Source organism: Dipteris shenzhenensis, chromosome 32 (assembly GCF_047967505.1).
Source record: "Dipteris shenzhenensis isolate YYH24624 ecotype China chromosome 32, Dip_SZ_1.0, whole genome shotgun sequence".
Classification (NCBI taxonomy): Eukaryota; Viridiplantae; Streptophyta; class Polypodiopsida; order Gleicheniales; family Dipteridaceae; genus Dipteris; species Dipteris shenzhenensis.
In genome coordinates this window covers 30,912,616-30,925,667 of record NC_141627.1, presented here as the reverse complement: position 1 = coordinate 30,925,667, position 13,052 = coordinate 30,912,616, and the positions used below count along the sequence as shown (strand labels likewise).

The 13,052-nt window shown below is 46.8% G+C and overlaps 1 protein-coding gene across 1 annotated transcript in view; it reads right to left on the bottom strand.

The window, feature by feature from the left end:
- Window positions 1-1,010: 1,010 nt before the first annotated feature.
- Window positions 1,011-13,052, bottom strand: part of LOC147880598 (uncharacterized protein C57A10.07) — a 36,609-nt gene continuing 24,567 nt past the window's right edge. Inside the window, exon 3 of the mRNA XM_087370807.1 lies at window positions 1,011-1,796. Within this exon, the coding sequence (XP_087226933.1) occupies window positions 1,467-1,796 (330 nt within the window). The 3' untranslated portion in view covers window positions 1,011-1,466. The remainder of the gene's footprint in view (window positions 1,797-13,052) is intronic.

Genomic DNA, 13,052 nt, shown 5'->3' with positions numbered 1-13,052 from the left:
CAACAGACACATGTCGGTCTCACCCGCCGAAACTACCACCCTCAAGGCCTCGATGCTCGGGAGATGCCCGTGGTCGGCATTTTCCGACCACTTCCGTGCCAGGAAATGCGTCCACGGGGCACGTAACAAGAGGTGGCCGGTACTACAGGTATGCGCTTGTCCACATGGCAAGCTTCCAAAACCGCTCCCGGCAAACTTCTAGGCCTCGATAAAGCAATTCTTGCAAAGAGAATTAACTGATTGCGAATGGAGGGATGAATGATTTGCGAGAAACCAGATTTTCAGTTCTTGGACAGATCGTCATGATAGTAGAGTAGCCCAAGCACGGACGAGCGAGTATCCACGAAAAAAAACAAACCCAACAATCACAAACTCCCAACACTCGCGACTGCCAGTTGATTAACACGGAAATAGATGAACTCAAATGGGCTCCTCACCCACTTCTTGCCAGCTACAGATATACCTTATCAGAGAAATCGCCCAACACTACATACGCCTTCTGAACGACGAATCAAACACACAAAAAGAATCCGCTTGCGCACGCTCATCTTTGGCTCCTAGCGCTCATGTACAGCTTCCTTCGTGCCACTGACTCTATGCAACCATCTGAAACGGACTTACACATACACATTTGACCAAATTAAGAACATGCCGTGAGAATCAGTTGCGGCAATGACACAGATGAATAATGAAAACGAGCTGCTGTAAACGTCGTGGAAAATGGAAGAACAGCCGAAACGATATCAAAAATTGAAGAACAAACAAGGCGCAGTTCAACCATTGACAATTATATGAAGTTGAACAGGTCACAAATCTTCAGCTTCCATCATTTCCATGTTTAGCTCTGAAGATTGCAACGCACGATTCCTAACATAAACGAACCAAGAAACAATCGTGCACACAGAAACACGACAGCACTTTTGCAAACCCTTCTCTTACAATATGCTGATTGAATATGACTCCCATGAGACTTGCACAAATAAGCTTCGATTGCTGATCCTTCTCTTCGATTACAATTAAATATTCCCTGCCAAAGAATAATATTAAGGCCGCCACGTTTAACCCCCGTTCAAAATAACTTTTAACACAAGATTATAATACACCTCGACTTTTGAAGGTTTCGACCCTACGTCCTGCATAGCAGAGTCCGGAACTTCCGTTCGTGATTGCGCCTGGTAGTTTCCCTGCTTGCTTAAGGACAAAATTAACCTCCCGTTATATATCCTCAGGCACGCATATACAACATCATTGGAAATCCTACCTTAGGTTCCCATTATGATTAAGAACTCACGTAGGATGCAGATAGTTCAGGTGGGTATAGATATATCAACTGTACTGTCAAATTTTCGTTTTGAGTTGGACATTTCAATGTTTCTATTGATACCTAGGTATCTAGCAGCGATATTTAGCTGCTGGCTTACTGTGTAAATCTGTCAGTGAACCTGTGTGTGTATAAGTGAGGATTCTCAAGTTCTATTGTCATCCCAGGGCAGCTTCCCAGGAAATACAGTTGTTCCACAATATGAAAACAGTTGCCTCAGCTCAGGGCACCCAGTAGGGTATGGAATCGTCCGGGCAAAAGGATCTCTTAAAAGTCTCTTTGTTTGCAATAAACCTGCACAACCATAGGGATCTTCCTCGAACTGCCTTTGAACAGTAGCTTCACCTTTTGATGCAGCTGCTGCAGAGGATGGCGAAGCAGGTGTACCCTTGTAGGAAAAATGTGAGGCAGGAAACCTTAGGGCAAGTCTATGAAGATTTGCAAAACGGAACTCCTTGAAATCATAGCTGACAACCTGAGTCGTCATTCATTATCAAGTTACATCAGTCCTTGCATCTGCTCAAGTATCCAACATATTTCGTCTTGTCTAGACAAGTCACTACCCATATTTTCCTTTCTAATAAAGTGAATGTCTGTCACACATGGTCGTTAGACATGCTTTAGACATGGGTGTCTTAAGTATCTTAAAATAAAGTTACTTGAGACATATAATTTTTTTTAATTATGAGTATACAATCAAAAATATATATATAAGTATACAAATATAACGATTTGGTTCCTACTATAACCAAAAGCTGCCATATGGTAGTAATTACATAGAATCTAAGCATTCAACACCTCACATATACTTTTACCTTAGAGTCTACAGACTTAGCGCACTAAAAATTCAAGATTTGACATTAAAGATTGCAGAAACACAAGACTCTAGTCAAAAGCTTCCAAGTCACAACTCAAAATCGAAATTCCAAAATCCAAATAACAAGAGGACCAAAATGAACACTTCCAAAAATCTATGATAGATCAACCATCATATGTATCATAATTGAAGTCTCCTACATCATAAAACAAACATCAAGATGATAACCGAAATGAAAGGCTCAGCTCACATGTCAAAAGTGATCCATGGCATGTTACAGTGGACACAAGAAGATTTTAAAAAGTATTTAAAACACTAGCATACGATTAGTTTAGAAAAAATATGTAGCGCCGAATTGCGGCAATTGCATGAAGGTAGGTGGTTGTGTGTGCATGTGGGGGAGCCTTTAGGGCCACTAAACATGGCAGACAAAATGGAGGTAGCTGCCGACAATGGGCATGCACAATGGCAGAGAATATCGATAGACGATCAACCAAGAAATGCACCATGTTCAGCTTGGAAGGCACTGCTGTTGGATTAGGATTGGTCACTTCCCCACCTGTGAGCCCCCGGGCCCCAAATGAGGAGTGCATCGGGGGGGGGGGGGGGGGGCAGGGGGGGGGGGTTTTGTTGTTGGGGTTTGGACCATAGGATAATAGGATGGGACATGGGGCTGCCATGAGGGCAGCAAAGACAGAGTGCAAGTACCTGGCAGAGGAAATCCATCATCGAGGGCAAATCTGGCAGAGAAGGTTCCAGAGGCATAAAACGGCACAGGGAAACTTGCAAGAGATATCTGCGTTGGCTGATTGGAACACATATGGGCTGGTTTGGGGGCAGGAAAGGAGACTGGATCAGTCTACGCCAGTGGCTGGAACCCATGTGGCCAGGCAGGGCAGTAAAGGCCTCCACCTGGGGCCCTGAAGGGCCATTTATAGCCCTCCGCCTCCAGTTGACTGGCAGGGAGGAGTTGAGTCGGCTAGTAGGGGCATGCCTAGTCGGTTTTTGTGGAGGGGGCTCAGCCCCTACATAAGGGGGCATTTGGCCCTCCATAATGCGTCACTTTCAGCCCTCAATAAGAGCAGCAGGCAGCCTTACTTGGGCCTATATTCAGCGTGAGGTGCTGCCCACCTAAGTGGCTCCCCGGACAGCAAGGTGGAAGAGATCACTGGACACAGTCTACATAAGCTCAGAGATCTAGAGGTGCCAGGTAGGTAGATAGTAGGACACTTTGGTAAGATCGGACGACCACGGTTTGGTGGGACTCCACATCTCCTTTTGTATTGTGTCCAGTTTGTGGACGAGCGGAAATATATAAGTGTTGCTTCTATATTTGTCTAGGATGCACTGTCTATTCTAGCTTACACATCTATCGTTGTGAAGTACACACAAGCTAAGCAGTTTGATTCCGTAGTGAAACGCTTCTGCGTGTAATTCCTGGGCTCATGTATCAGTCTTTCGCCTGCGGGATACCCTCTGGTGCGATTTCCATTTTTTAACAACTGCAAGGGTGAGATGCTATGCTTTGTGCAACTGAGGAGTGATGGATGTAGGACTATTGCAAAAACTGGTCCATTGCAGGACTCTCGAGCATGAAGCAGGCAGGCACGGTGGAGGCTACCTTCAGAGGTAGGTCATTTCTGTCACATGACTCAAAGCACAGAGACGCCCTTGCAACTATGCTTGCCCACTCAGAATTTTCTCAATCCTCATCAGCTATTTCTGCAGGGACATGTGCATCTTTTACTGGGATAGGCACACCCAAGGGAATTCAGGCTTTTCTTTTCTTTTTTTTCCAAGAGCAACAGGACTCCACACAACTTGATGCTGCCTCTATTACCATATAAAACAACCCCTAGCCAGGTCTGGTAAGCAACAGACCTTGGTAAGGTACACCTTGGAACCAGAGTCCAACAAAACCACAACACACCCATAACCACCCATTGGGATTGGAGCTAGGTGCTCACCTCCCACCATAGGCTTATCTCGAGTCACCCCCGAGCCTGAGGTCTAGACCACTGAAGCAAGCTGAAGTCCAGACATGCATCCCATACCACCTGTCCTTTCCTCTAGCTGCTACTCCCAGCCAGCATGTCGAGCACACTCCTTTGACCCTTGATAATGCGCCCCTGGCCTGTACTTATAGGCCATGCCCCAAGAGCTTGATCTAACCCAGGGTTAGGAATAAGCTAGGGATGTGACAGAACTAGCATGGATGATGGTCTAGATCTTGTCGATTGAGCTGGCCTACTAATCTGGGCATGGCTGAGCTAAACATGGCAAAGCCTGGCCCACAAGAGACTTAAAGCTACTTTGGGCATGCATGCTCCATTTCAAGATTTTGGATATATGTTGTGGATCATGTAGGTTGCATAAAGGGTTGAAACAAACCCCAGAGACTTGGTGCTTTTTAGGGTCAGGATGGTCGAAGGGGGACAAGTGGATGTACCCAGAGATTGTACCTGACTTGTATGGCGTGCCGTTGTGGCTGGGCATGTTCGTGACAACATTTGACAATGGTGTGACAATGAAAGGGGGCGGATGTTGGAAAATAGATCCATTGTCACACCTCTAAGCCCCATATGAGGAGAGCACAGGGACATCGTACCAACATAGGAATGGGGGGCATAAGAGCCTACTGTGTGAGCATCACGTTTGGATGCCACATGGGTAGATCTAGGTGGAACAAGGCAAGCATGTGGGCCACACTGTAGGCTGCCACGCAGTCCACGACTTAGGGCTGGCAATGGAGCTCTGAAAGAGGACATACCTGTACGGAAGGCAAAACAGCAAGTACATGCCGTACGGCAGCAGTTGCAGGTCCTCCTAGAGCATCAACAATGGTCGTGGATCTGTTGCAAAGAGCCATGGCTGCTGTGTACAAGTAGTGGTAGGAGCAGCAGCCTGCGCGCAAACAAGGGGCCAAGGAAGCCTGCAGGTCGGCAGTATTATAGACTGCCAGGAGGCAGTCCTGAACGTAAATCTAGATGAATCCAAGAACATGCCCAAACTCATCCTCTAAAAACACGACACATAGAGCAGTTTCAATCTGATGATAGTCACTCATAAGGTCGAAAACTGTAAACTCCATAACGCATCGCAAGGACTAGCTACTATGACATCAACATCGACATCATCAGTGCCCAACAATGGGTGAGGCTTAGACCCTAGTATAACCATATGCTCTCACAAAACAAAATTAGACACCCAAACATACTTGAGCATTCGTTTATACAAAGGTCTTTGTATTAAGTTTGTGTTGGGACTCCGGCCGTGAAGGGTATACTGAGCCATGACAAAGCCTAGCACTAAAGGAGAAGGCTGATCAAAAAATAGGACACATTCTCTTCATTCAAGCTACAACTGCTTGTGAAGACTATAAGATTTCATCTTAGTCTCTCCCAACAGGCATCTAAGGAGGGGAAAAAAATCTGACAATCTAGTTGATAGGGAAACTCACAACTTAATATAGAAAGAATTTATACATTATCAACAAGCCGCAAGGGCAGCCCTGAACAGGTCAGCAGAACTAGGAGTGGCCTTATATAGGCCCGGTCAATGCAGACTGGGTCAGCCAAGTCTGTGGCTGGTTGGCTGGTTCTACAGACGGGGTGGGCCAGGAAGGGGGCCTGGATCAGGCCCCATTGTGGGGGCATTATGTAGTTCAGACTGGAAGCAGCCCTCACCTTCTGGAAGGGAGCTTGGTGCATCCCTACAGCTAGTAAGAGAGCACATGCATGCAGGAGGGTGCTGTCCAAGGAGCTTGCACTACGATGGTCAATGAAGGCCACTGAGGAGCACGCAATCTGAGGAGTGCAAGGACAGATGTAGGAGTATTTGTCTTCACCATAGAGCATCTAGGGCAACAGATTGCTGCATGTTTCGGGATCTCTAGTGAAGCTTTCTGTAAGAAGTATTTGGCTCAGATTTTGTGCAATATATTGTGAGACATTTTGGACTGTTCTGCTGTTGTCTATCTCCCGAATTTGGTGCTTGTGAATTCTCTCTTGTGGACACATAAAGCTGGAGTTTTGAATTAAAGCATTCCCTTCTCTTTTCTAAGATTCTTCCATTGCATACACCTTCTTCATTTTCTATTTCCGCTGCGTGGAGAAACTAGCCAAGTGTCATGTGCACGGATCGGTATCTGACGTGTACTAGGTACACAGAACTAGCTCAGGTTAGCCTGGGGAGGCTTAGAGCTAGGCAGGCTTGATTCTCGGGTTGAGTGGCAAGGGTACGAACTATTTATAGGTCTTCGCTATTTTTGGCGCCGGGGCCCGAGTCTATAAAAGAGGCCCAGGGGGTTCAGTTCTCAGTGTGCAGTTGGGAGCAAGTCTCGTTCCCAAGTGCTAGGTCTGATCCTGGATTGTGTCGCGGACGCGCGCCTGCATCTTAGCGTAGCCCAAGGCCCAGTGGCAGATCCAGGGCTTCACAGCGCCACCTGGTGGTATGGGACACCAGGCTGGTTTGGGATCTGATTGGGAGTTCGTGCCAGTAGCTCAGCTCGTGGCTCGGGGGGACATCTTCTGATTCGGGATCACATCCCGTAGATGTCACGGTTGGGTGGTGAGCAGCCTGCTCAGTACTGATGTTGTGTGTGGTTATTTTGCAGATCAGGGGTTTCAGGAGTGCTGGGATGTGTCAGTTGGTATCAGAGCCAGCTCCTGAGGTAGGAACTTCTGATGCGAGAAATTTGACGGATTTCTCTTCCAGGTATGCCCTAAAATTCGAGATTTCCTGCTGCGTTTTTGCTGTCTACCTGGGGTAGAAGGGGTGAGGAAATATCTGGAAAAGGAGGAAGAAGAGGAGTGAAATTGAATCGAAAATTCTGAAGGCTACAGAGAGAAGTCTGAGGGAGGAGAAGGAGAGCAGAAAGGAAGGAGAGTAGGGCAGGAAATTGACAGCCTGGGAGTAGAGTATGCGGGGAGTAGAAAGGACGCAGTTAGGCGAGGCTGTAGGGGCAGGACAGCCTGCGCAACAGGCTGACCACAGCCTGCGCAACAGGCTGACCACAGCCTGCGCAACAGGCTGCGAACAGCCTGCGCCTAGGGCTGCGTGCAGCCTGCGCAGGAAGAAGGGCAGGAGGAAGGTGCTTTTTTGCGAAAAAAGCACCCCTCCAAAGTTGGAGGGGCTCAGGTGCTTTTTTCGTAAAAGCACCCCTCCAAAGCTGGAGGGGCTCAGCCTTCTTTGGAAGCCTAGCTTCCAAATTAGGCCGCCCTGCACCCTATATAGGTGGGGGCTGGGTGCTAGGCAACCCACAAGCAGCCCCAGATTCGAGATCTTACCTTGAGATCTGTGCCAGCCCGCCTCGCCCTTCAGCTTGCGCCTAGTTTCGACAGCTTCTCTGCTGCAGCCCTTGCCTGCGTCAGCCCTGCACAGCTCCCAAAGTTCCGTACCAGTCCGTACAGACACAGCGCCAGCCGTACAGCCTGTACGGACTGTTTCGCTTGCTTCTGTACCTGCAGCTGCTCCGTACCGCAGCTGCGCCTGCACCTGCAGCCACCGTACGGACTGCGTCAGCAGCCGTACAGGCCACGTCAGCAGTCCGTACAGCCTCTATCGTTGACTGCGCATCCGGCTGCAGATTCGGTGAGGCACCAGGGCTCGTGGTCTTCCAGATTTCAGCATCCTTTCTGTCAGATTTATCTGGGACGGTTTTCTTCTACTCCATCTCCCTCAGTGCTCCGTTTCAGTTATTTATTTCTCTCAGCCTGTAATCGAGTTAGTATTCAGCCATGTCTGATGCTCCGAATCCCGAGTTCACTATGGGAGAGCAGGAATTAGACTACACTCCAGTGGGGGAGGATGATCAGGGTCTCTATGACGACCTGATCACCAAGAAAGCCTTCAGTGAGTTCACAACTGCTCTAGATGGTAAATTTGAGCAGGTCAACGCTAATCAATCGGGGTTGACACAGCAACTCCAAGGGATACAAGCTACCTTGACTCTTCTGGCTAGCACGGTTCAGGCACTCACGCATGTGGATGCCATGGCCTCCGTGCTAGGCCCGAATATCACTCCGGATCCCTTTCCAGGTGACCAGAAATCAAGAACAAAGGAGGTGCTTGACACTTGGCTGCACAAGTGGCAAGTTCACTTCCAATTTCACCCCTATCCAGACGAGAAAAAGATTCAGCTAGCAGCAGGGTTTATGTCAGGTAAAGCCTTGCTTTGGTGGAAAGAACTCCAGCCTAAGCCTGACACTTGGACAGAATTTGAGGGTATCTTCAGGAAGGAGTTCCTGAAGAAGGAAGATGACTACGATATCGTCGGCAAGCTCAAAGCCCTCGATATGTCAAAATTGAACTTAACTTTTGAAGTCTATCTTCAGAGATTTAGGGATCTGCAAACCAGGGCCACCAAAATGGATCCTGTAACCTTGTTAGGTTTTTTCGTGGATGGTTTGCCAGACTCCTATAAGTTACAGATTAAGAATAACAAGTGCACAACATTGCAGGAGGCCATGACATATGCGCGCATATATGATGATACCATGGCCGGAACCAAGGCAACCACAGTTACCGAGACCAGCGGAAAGAACAAACGTAAGTTCTTTCAGCATGCGACTGGTATTGGGGAGACGAAGTCTACGGACAACGCCTCCAGGAAAAGCTTAACTCCTGCGAAGAATGGTAAGGCCCGTTTCCTTCGCACTCTCAGGCTCAAGAAAGAGGGCCGGTGTTTTTATTGCGAGGAGCGGGGCCACACGAAGAATGAGTGTCCTAAGCGGAAGAACCAGAAATTGGTGCTAGGACCAAAGCTCCAGGCAGGTCCGCGTACCGCAGCCAAGGGAGCCAACCAGGTTACGATGACAAGTATTTCAGTGAATGTCATTACCTGCCCCCTTTCTTGTAATTGTACCTTTAATACTTCATTGTTTGGTTCCCATGATCTTTTCCGAGTTTATGGAGAAGTTAGGGACCAACAGGTTCACATTCTCTTTGATCCGGGCAGCTCTCACAATTTTGTTAATTACAAATTTGTGCAGAAGATGGGGCTGTCCACAGTACCTAGCGACCACACCTACGAGGTGCAGCTTCCAGCCGGGAAGCAATTTTGGGATCGCAAGGTTGAAGCGCTACCCATCCGGATTCAAGCCTACACGGGAGCTCTCACATGTTACATTATGCATCTAGAGCATGTAGACTTGCTGATCGGGATAGAGTGGTTTAAAACCCACAATATCAAGATCGGATGGACGGAGCATACCCTTTCTTTTGAAGACAAAGGCACCCAATTTTGTATTCAGTGTGATAAGATTACCCCTTCTCAGGGGCCTATTGTATCTGCGATGCAGCTTCGGAATATATTGAACACTTCTCATTATGATGTCTATCAGTGTGTTTTGATTCCACTTTCTTCATTTATTGTTTCTGTAATTAACAAAAATGAATTAAGTGTGTTTGAACACCGAGAATTGAGAACGTTGTTAGATAATTTTAAGGACGTATTCCCAGCTCAACTGCCGGTAGGTTTACCTCCAGAAAGGGCAGTAGATCATCGCATAGACTTAGTCCCAGGGGCTCAACCTATCAGTGTACCACCGTATAGGATGAGCCAGGTAGAGGAGGATGAGTTAGCTATCCAGCTTCAGGATTACCTGAATATGGGCTATATCCGCCCAAGTAAATCTCCTTGGGGTGCACCTGTCCTCTTAAGAAAGAAGAAGGATTCTTCCTGGAGGATGTGTATAGATTATAAACGACTTAATAAAGTTACAATTAAGAACCGCTATCCTTTACCTCGTTCTGATGATTTGATAGACCGTTTGGCCGGAGCGAAGTATTTTACTAAGATTGATTTGCGTACGGGTTATCACCAAATCCGTATCTATGCTAAACACATAGATAGGACCGCATTCCGGACTAGGTATGGTCATTACGAGTTCCTCGTATTACCTTTTGGTTTGACCAATGCTCCTGCTACTTTTCAGCAGATGATGAACGATTTGTTCAGAGATTATCTGGGCAAATTTGTTGTAGTGTTCTTAGATGATATCTTGGTATATAGTAAAACGCTTGAGGATCATATAGGACACCTTCGGGTTGTCTTACTTGTTCTAAGACAGCATAAGCTTTATGCCAAGATGAGTAAATGTGACTTCTTTATGAAGGAGATCATTTACTTAGGACACAAGATTTCTTCTGAACGTATTAGCATTGATCTGGAACGTATCCAGAAGGTTTTAGAATGGCCTATCCCTCAGACTGTGAAACAACTTCGTTCTTTCCTAGGATTTACGGTATTTCTTCGGAAGTCAGTCCGTGATTATTCACAAATCACGGTTCCCTTGACCAACATATTGAAAGGTCGTGGACGCAGGTCTACTCAGCCGATCCCTTGGAATGATGCAATGAACAAGGCTTTTGAAACCTTGAAGTTATCCATCAAGGAAGCACCCGTTCTTGCATTACCCGATCCTACCCGGCCTTATGTTTTAGAGGCCGATGCGAGTGATTATGCGATTGGGGCAGCTCTATTCCAAGAAGGTAGACCTGTAGCTTTTGAGAGTAAGAAGCTAGACGACACTCAGTATCGTTGGCCCACACTTGAGAAGGAACTTTATGCGGTAGTGTATGCTCTCAAGGTTTGGAGACACTACTTGTATGGTTCAAAGTTCCTTGTATTGACTGATCACCAGTCAATTAAGTATGTGTGTGATGGATCAGACTTGAGAGGAAGGAAAGCCAGATGGGCAGAGCTAATGCAGGATTTTGATTTCGAAATACGTTATCGTAAGGGTTCATTGAATAGTGTGGCGGATGCCTTAAGTCGGGTTAAGTTTGTAAATGCTTTGTCATTTACGGAAATATCCTCAGACCTATTTCAATCCTTGAGAGGGCTATACGCAACTGATAGTCATTTCAGTTCTTATTGGCAGAGAGTCCAGGATGGGAGCTCCATGGTTGACCAGGACTCAGGGATTGTGCCACCTAGCATACAGGCGGCGGGAGGTCAGTGGATGATAAGGAACGGCTTGCTGTTCCGGAATGAAAAGATTTGTGTGCCTGATGTTCTGGACCTAAAATCCAAGATTCTCTGGGAGTGTCATGATGCTCCTAGTGCGGGACATCCAGGTATACATAGGACTCTGTCTCTTGTGAAGCATACCTTTTATTGGCCTAAGATGCGTGCATTTATAGAGAACTATGTGGTAGGTTGCCGAGTTTGTCAGGTTACTAAGGCTGAACGCCTTAGGAGCGCGGGCTTATTACAGCCATTACAGATTCCAGGTAATAAATGGGAGAGTATTTCCATGGATTTTATTACTGGTTTGCCTCGTACGCGCAAGGGTCATGACTCTATATGGGTCATAGTCGACCGTTTGACAAAAATGGCTAGATTCTTACCTACAAGAACAACTATATCAGCTGTTCAGCTGGCTCACGAGTTTGTGGACCACTTGTTCAAGCTGTATGGTTTGCCATCTGACATAGTCAGTGACAGGGACTCAAAGTTTACAAGTAACTTCTGGACACTTGTATTTGAGAAGTTGGAAACTACTCTAAGTATGAGTTCCTCGGATCATGCACAATCCGATGGCAGTACAGAGAAGGTCAACCAGTTGGTTGAAGACATGCTTCGGGCATATGTATCTAAGAGACAGTCTTCGTGGGAAGATTATCTACCCATGATTGAATTTGCTTACAACAGTGCAAAGCATTCTAGTACAGGTTATAGTCCTTTTATGCTTATGTACGGGTTTCAACCTAAGTCACCAATTATGGTAGGATTAAAAGGGATTCAAAATGATGCTGCTAAGAATTTTTTGCAAGACATGCAGGAAATGTTGCAGTTTGCCAAGGAGTCTATTAGAAGTGTCCAAGATCGGGACAGATTTTATGCTAATAGACATCGTTCACCCAGACAGTTCTCTGAAGGAACGATGGTATATTTGAGAATTCCTAAGGAATCCAAGAGCCTAAGTACTGGTTTGGTTCCGAAATTATCCCCCAGATACTGTGGCCCATTCAAGGTCATTAAAAGAATTGGACCAGTTGCATATCGACTAGAATTGCCTCCTGATGTTAAAGTACATCCAGTCTTTCATGTCAGTAGACTGAAAGAAGTATTGGGTGCAGATGATCAAATTGTTTCTCCTCATGAGATTATAGAAGTTACAGATTTAACTTTTATTCCTCACGAACCTGAATCTATTCTTGAATTCCGTGAAAGACAGATTCGAAATCGTACTATCACGGAATACAAGATTAAGTGGAAGGATCGTGTTGAGGAGGATGCAACATGGGAGACATTACAAAACCTTCAAAGAACATTTCCCGATTTCTTAGCGAACTCAGGAGTGAGTTCTTAGAGGAGGGGGAGTATGTCATGTGCACGGATCGGTATCTGACGTGTACTAGGTACACAGAACTAGCTCAGGTTAGCCTGGGGAGGCTTAGAGCTAGGCAGGCTTGATTCTCGGGTTGAGTGGCAAGGGTACGAACTATTTATAGGTCTTCGCTATTTTTGGCGCCGGGGCCCGAGTCTATAAAAGAGGCCCAGGGGGTTCAGTTCTCAGTGTGCAGTTGGGAGCAAGTCTCGTTCCCAAGTGCTAGGTCTGATCCTGGATTGTGTCGCGGACGCGCGCCTGCATCTTAGCGTAGCCCAAGGCCCAGTGGCAGATCCAGGGCTTCACAGCGCCACCTGGTGGTATGGGACACCAGGCTGGTTTGGGATCTGATTGGGAGTTCGTGCCAGTAGCTCAGCTCGTGGCTCGGGGGGACATCTTCTGATTCGGGATCACATCCCGTAGATGTCACGGTTGGGTGGTGAGCAGCCTGCTCAGTACTGATGTTGTGTGTGGTTATTTTGCAGATCAGGGGTTTCAGGAGTGCTGGGATGTGTCACCAAGGGTCTAGGTTTTTCCAACCATCCTAAGTAACAACCAAGGATTAACTGAACTTATA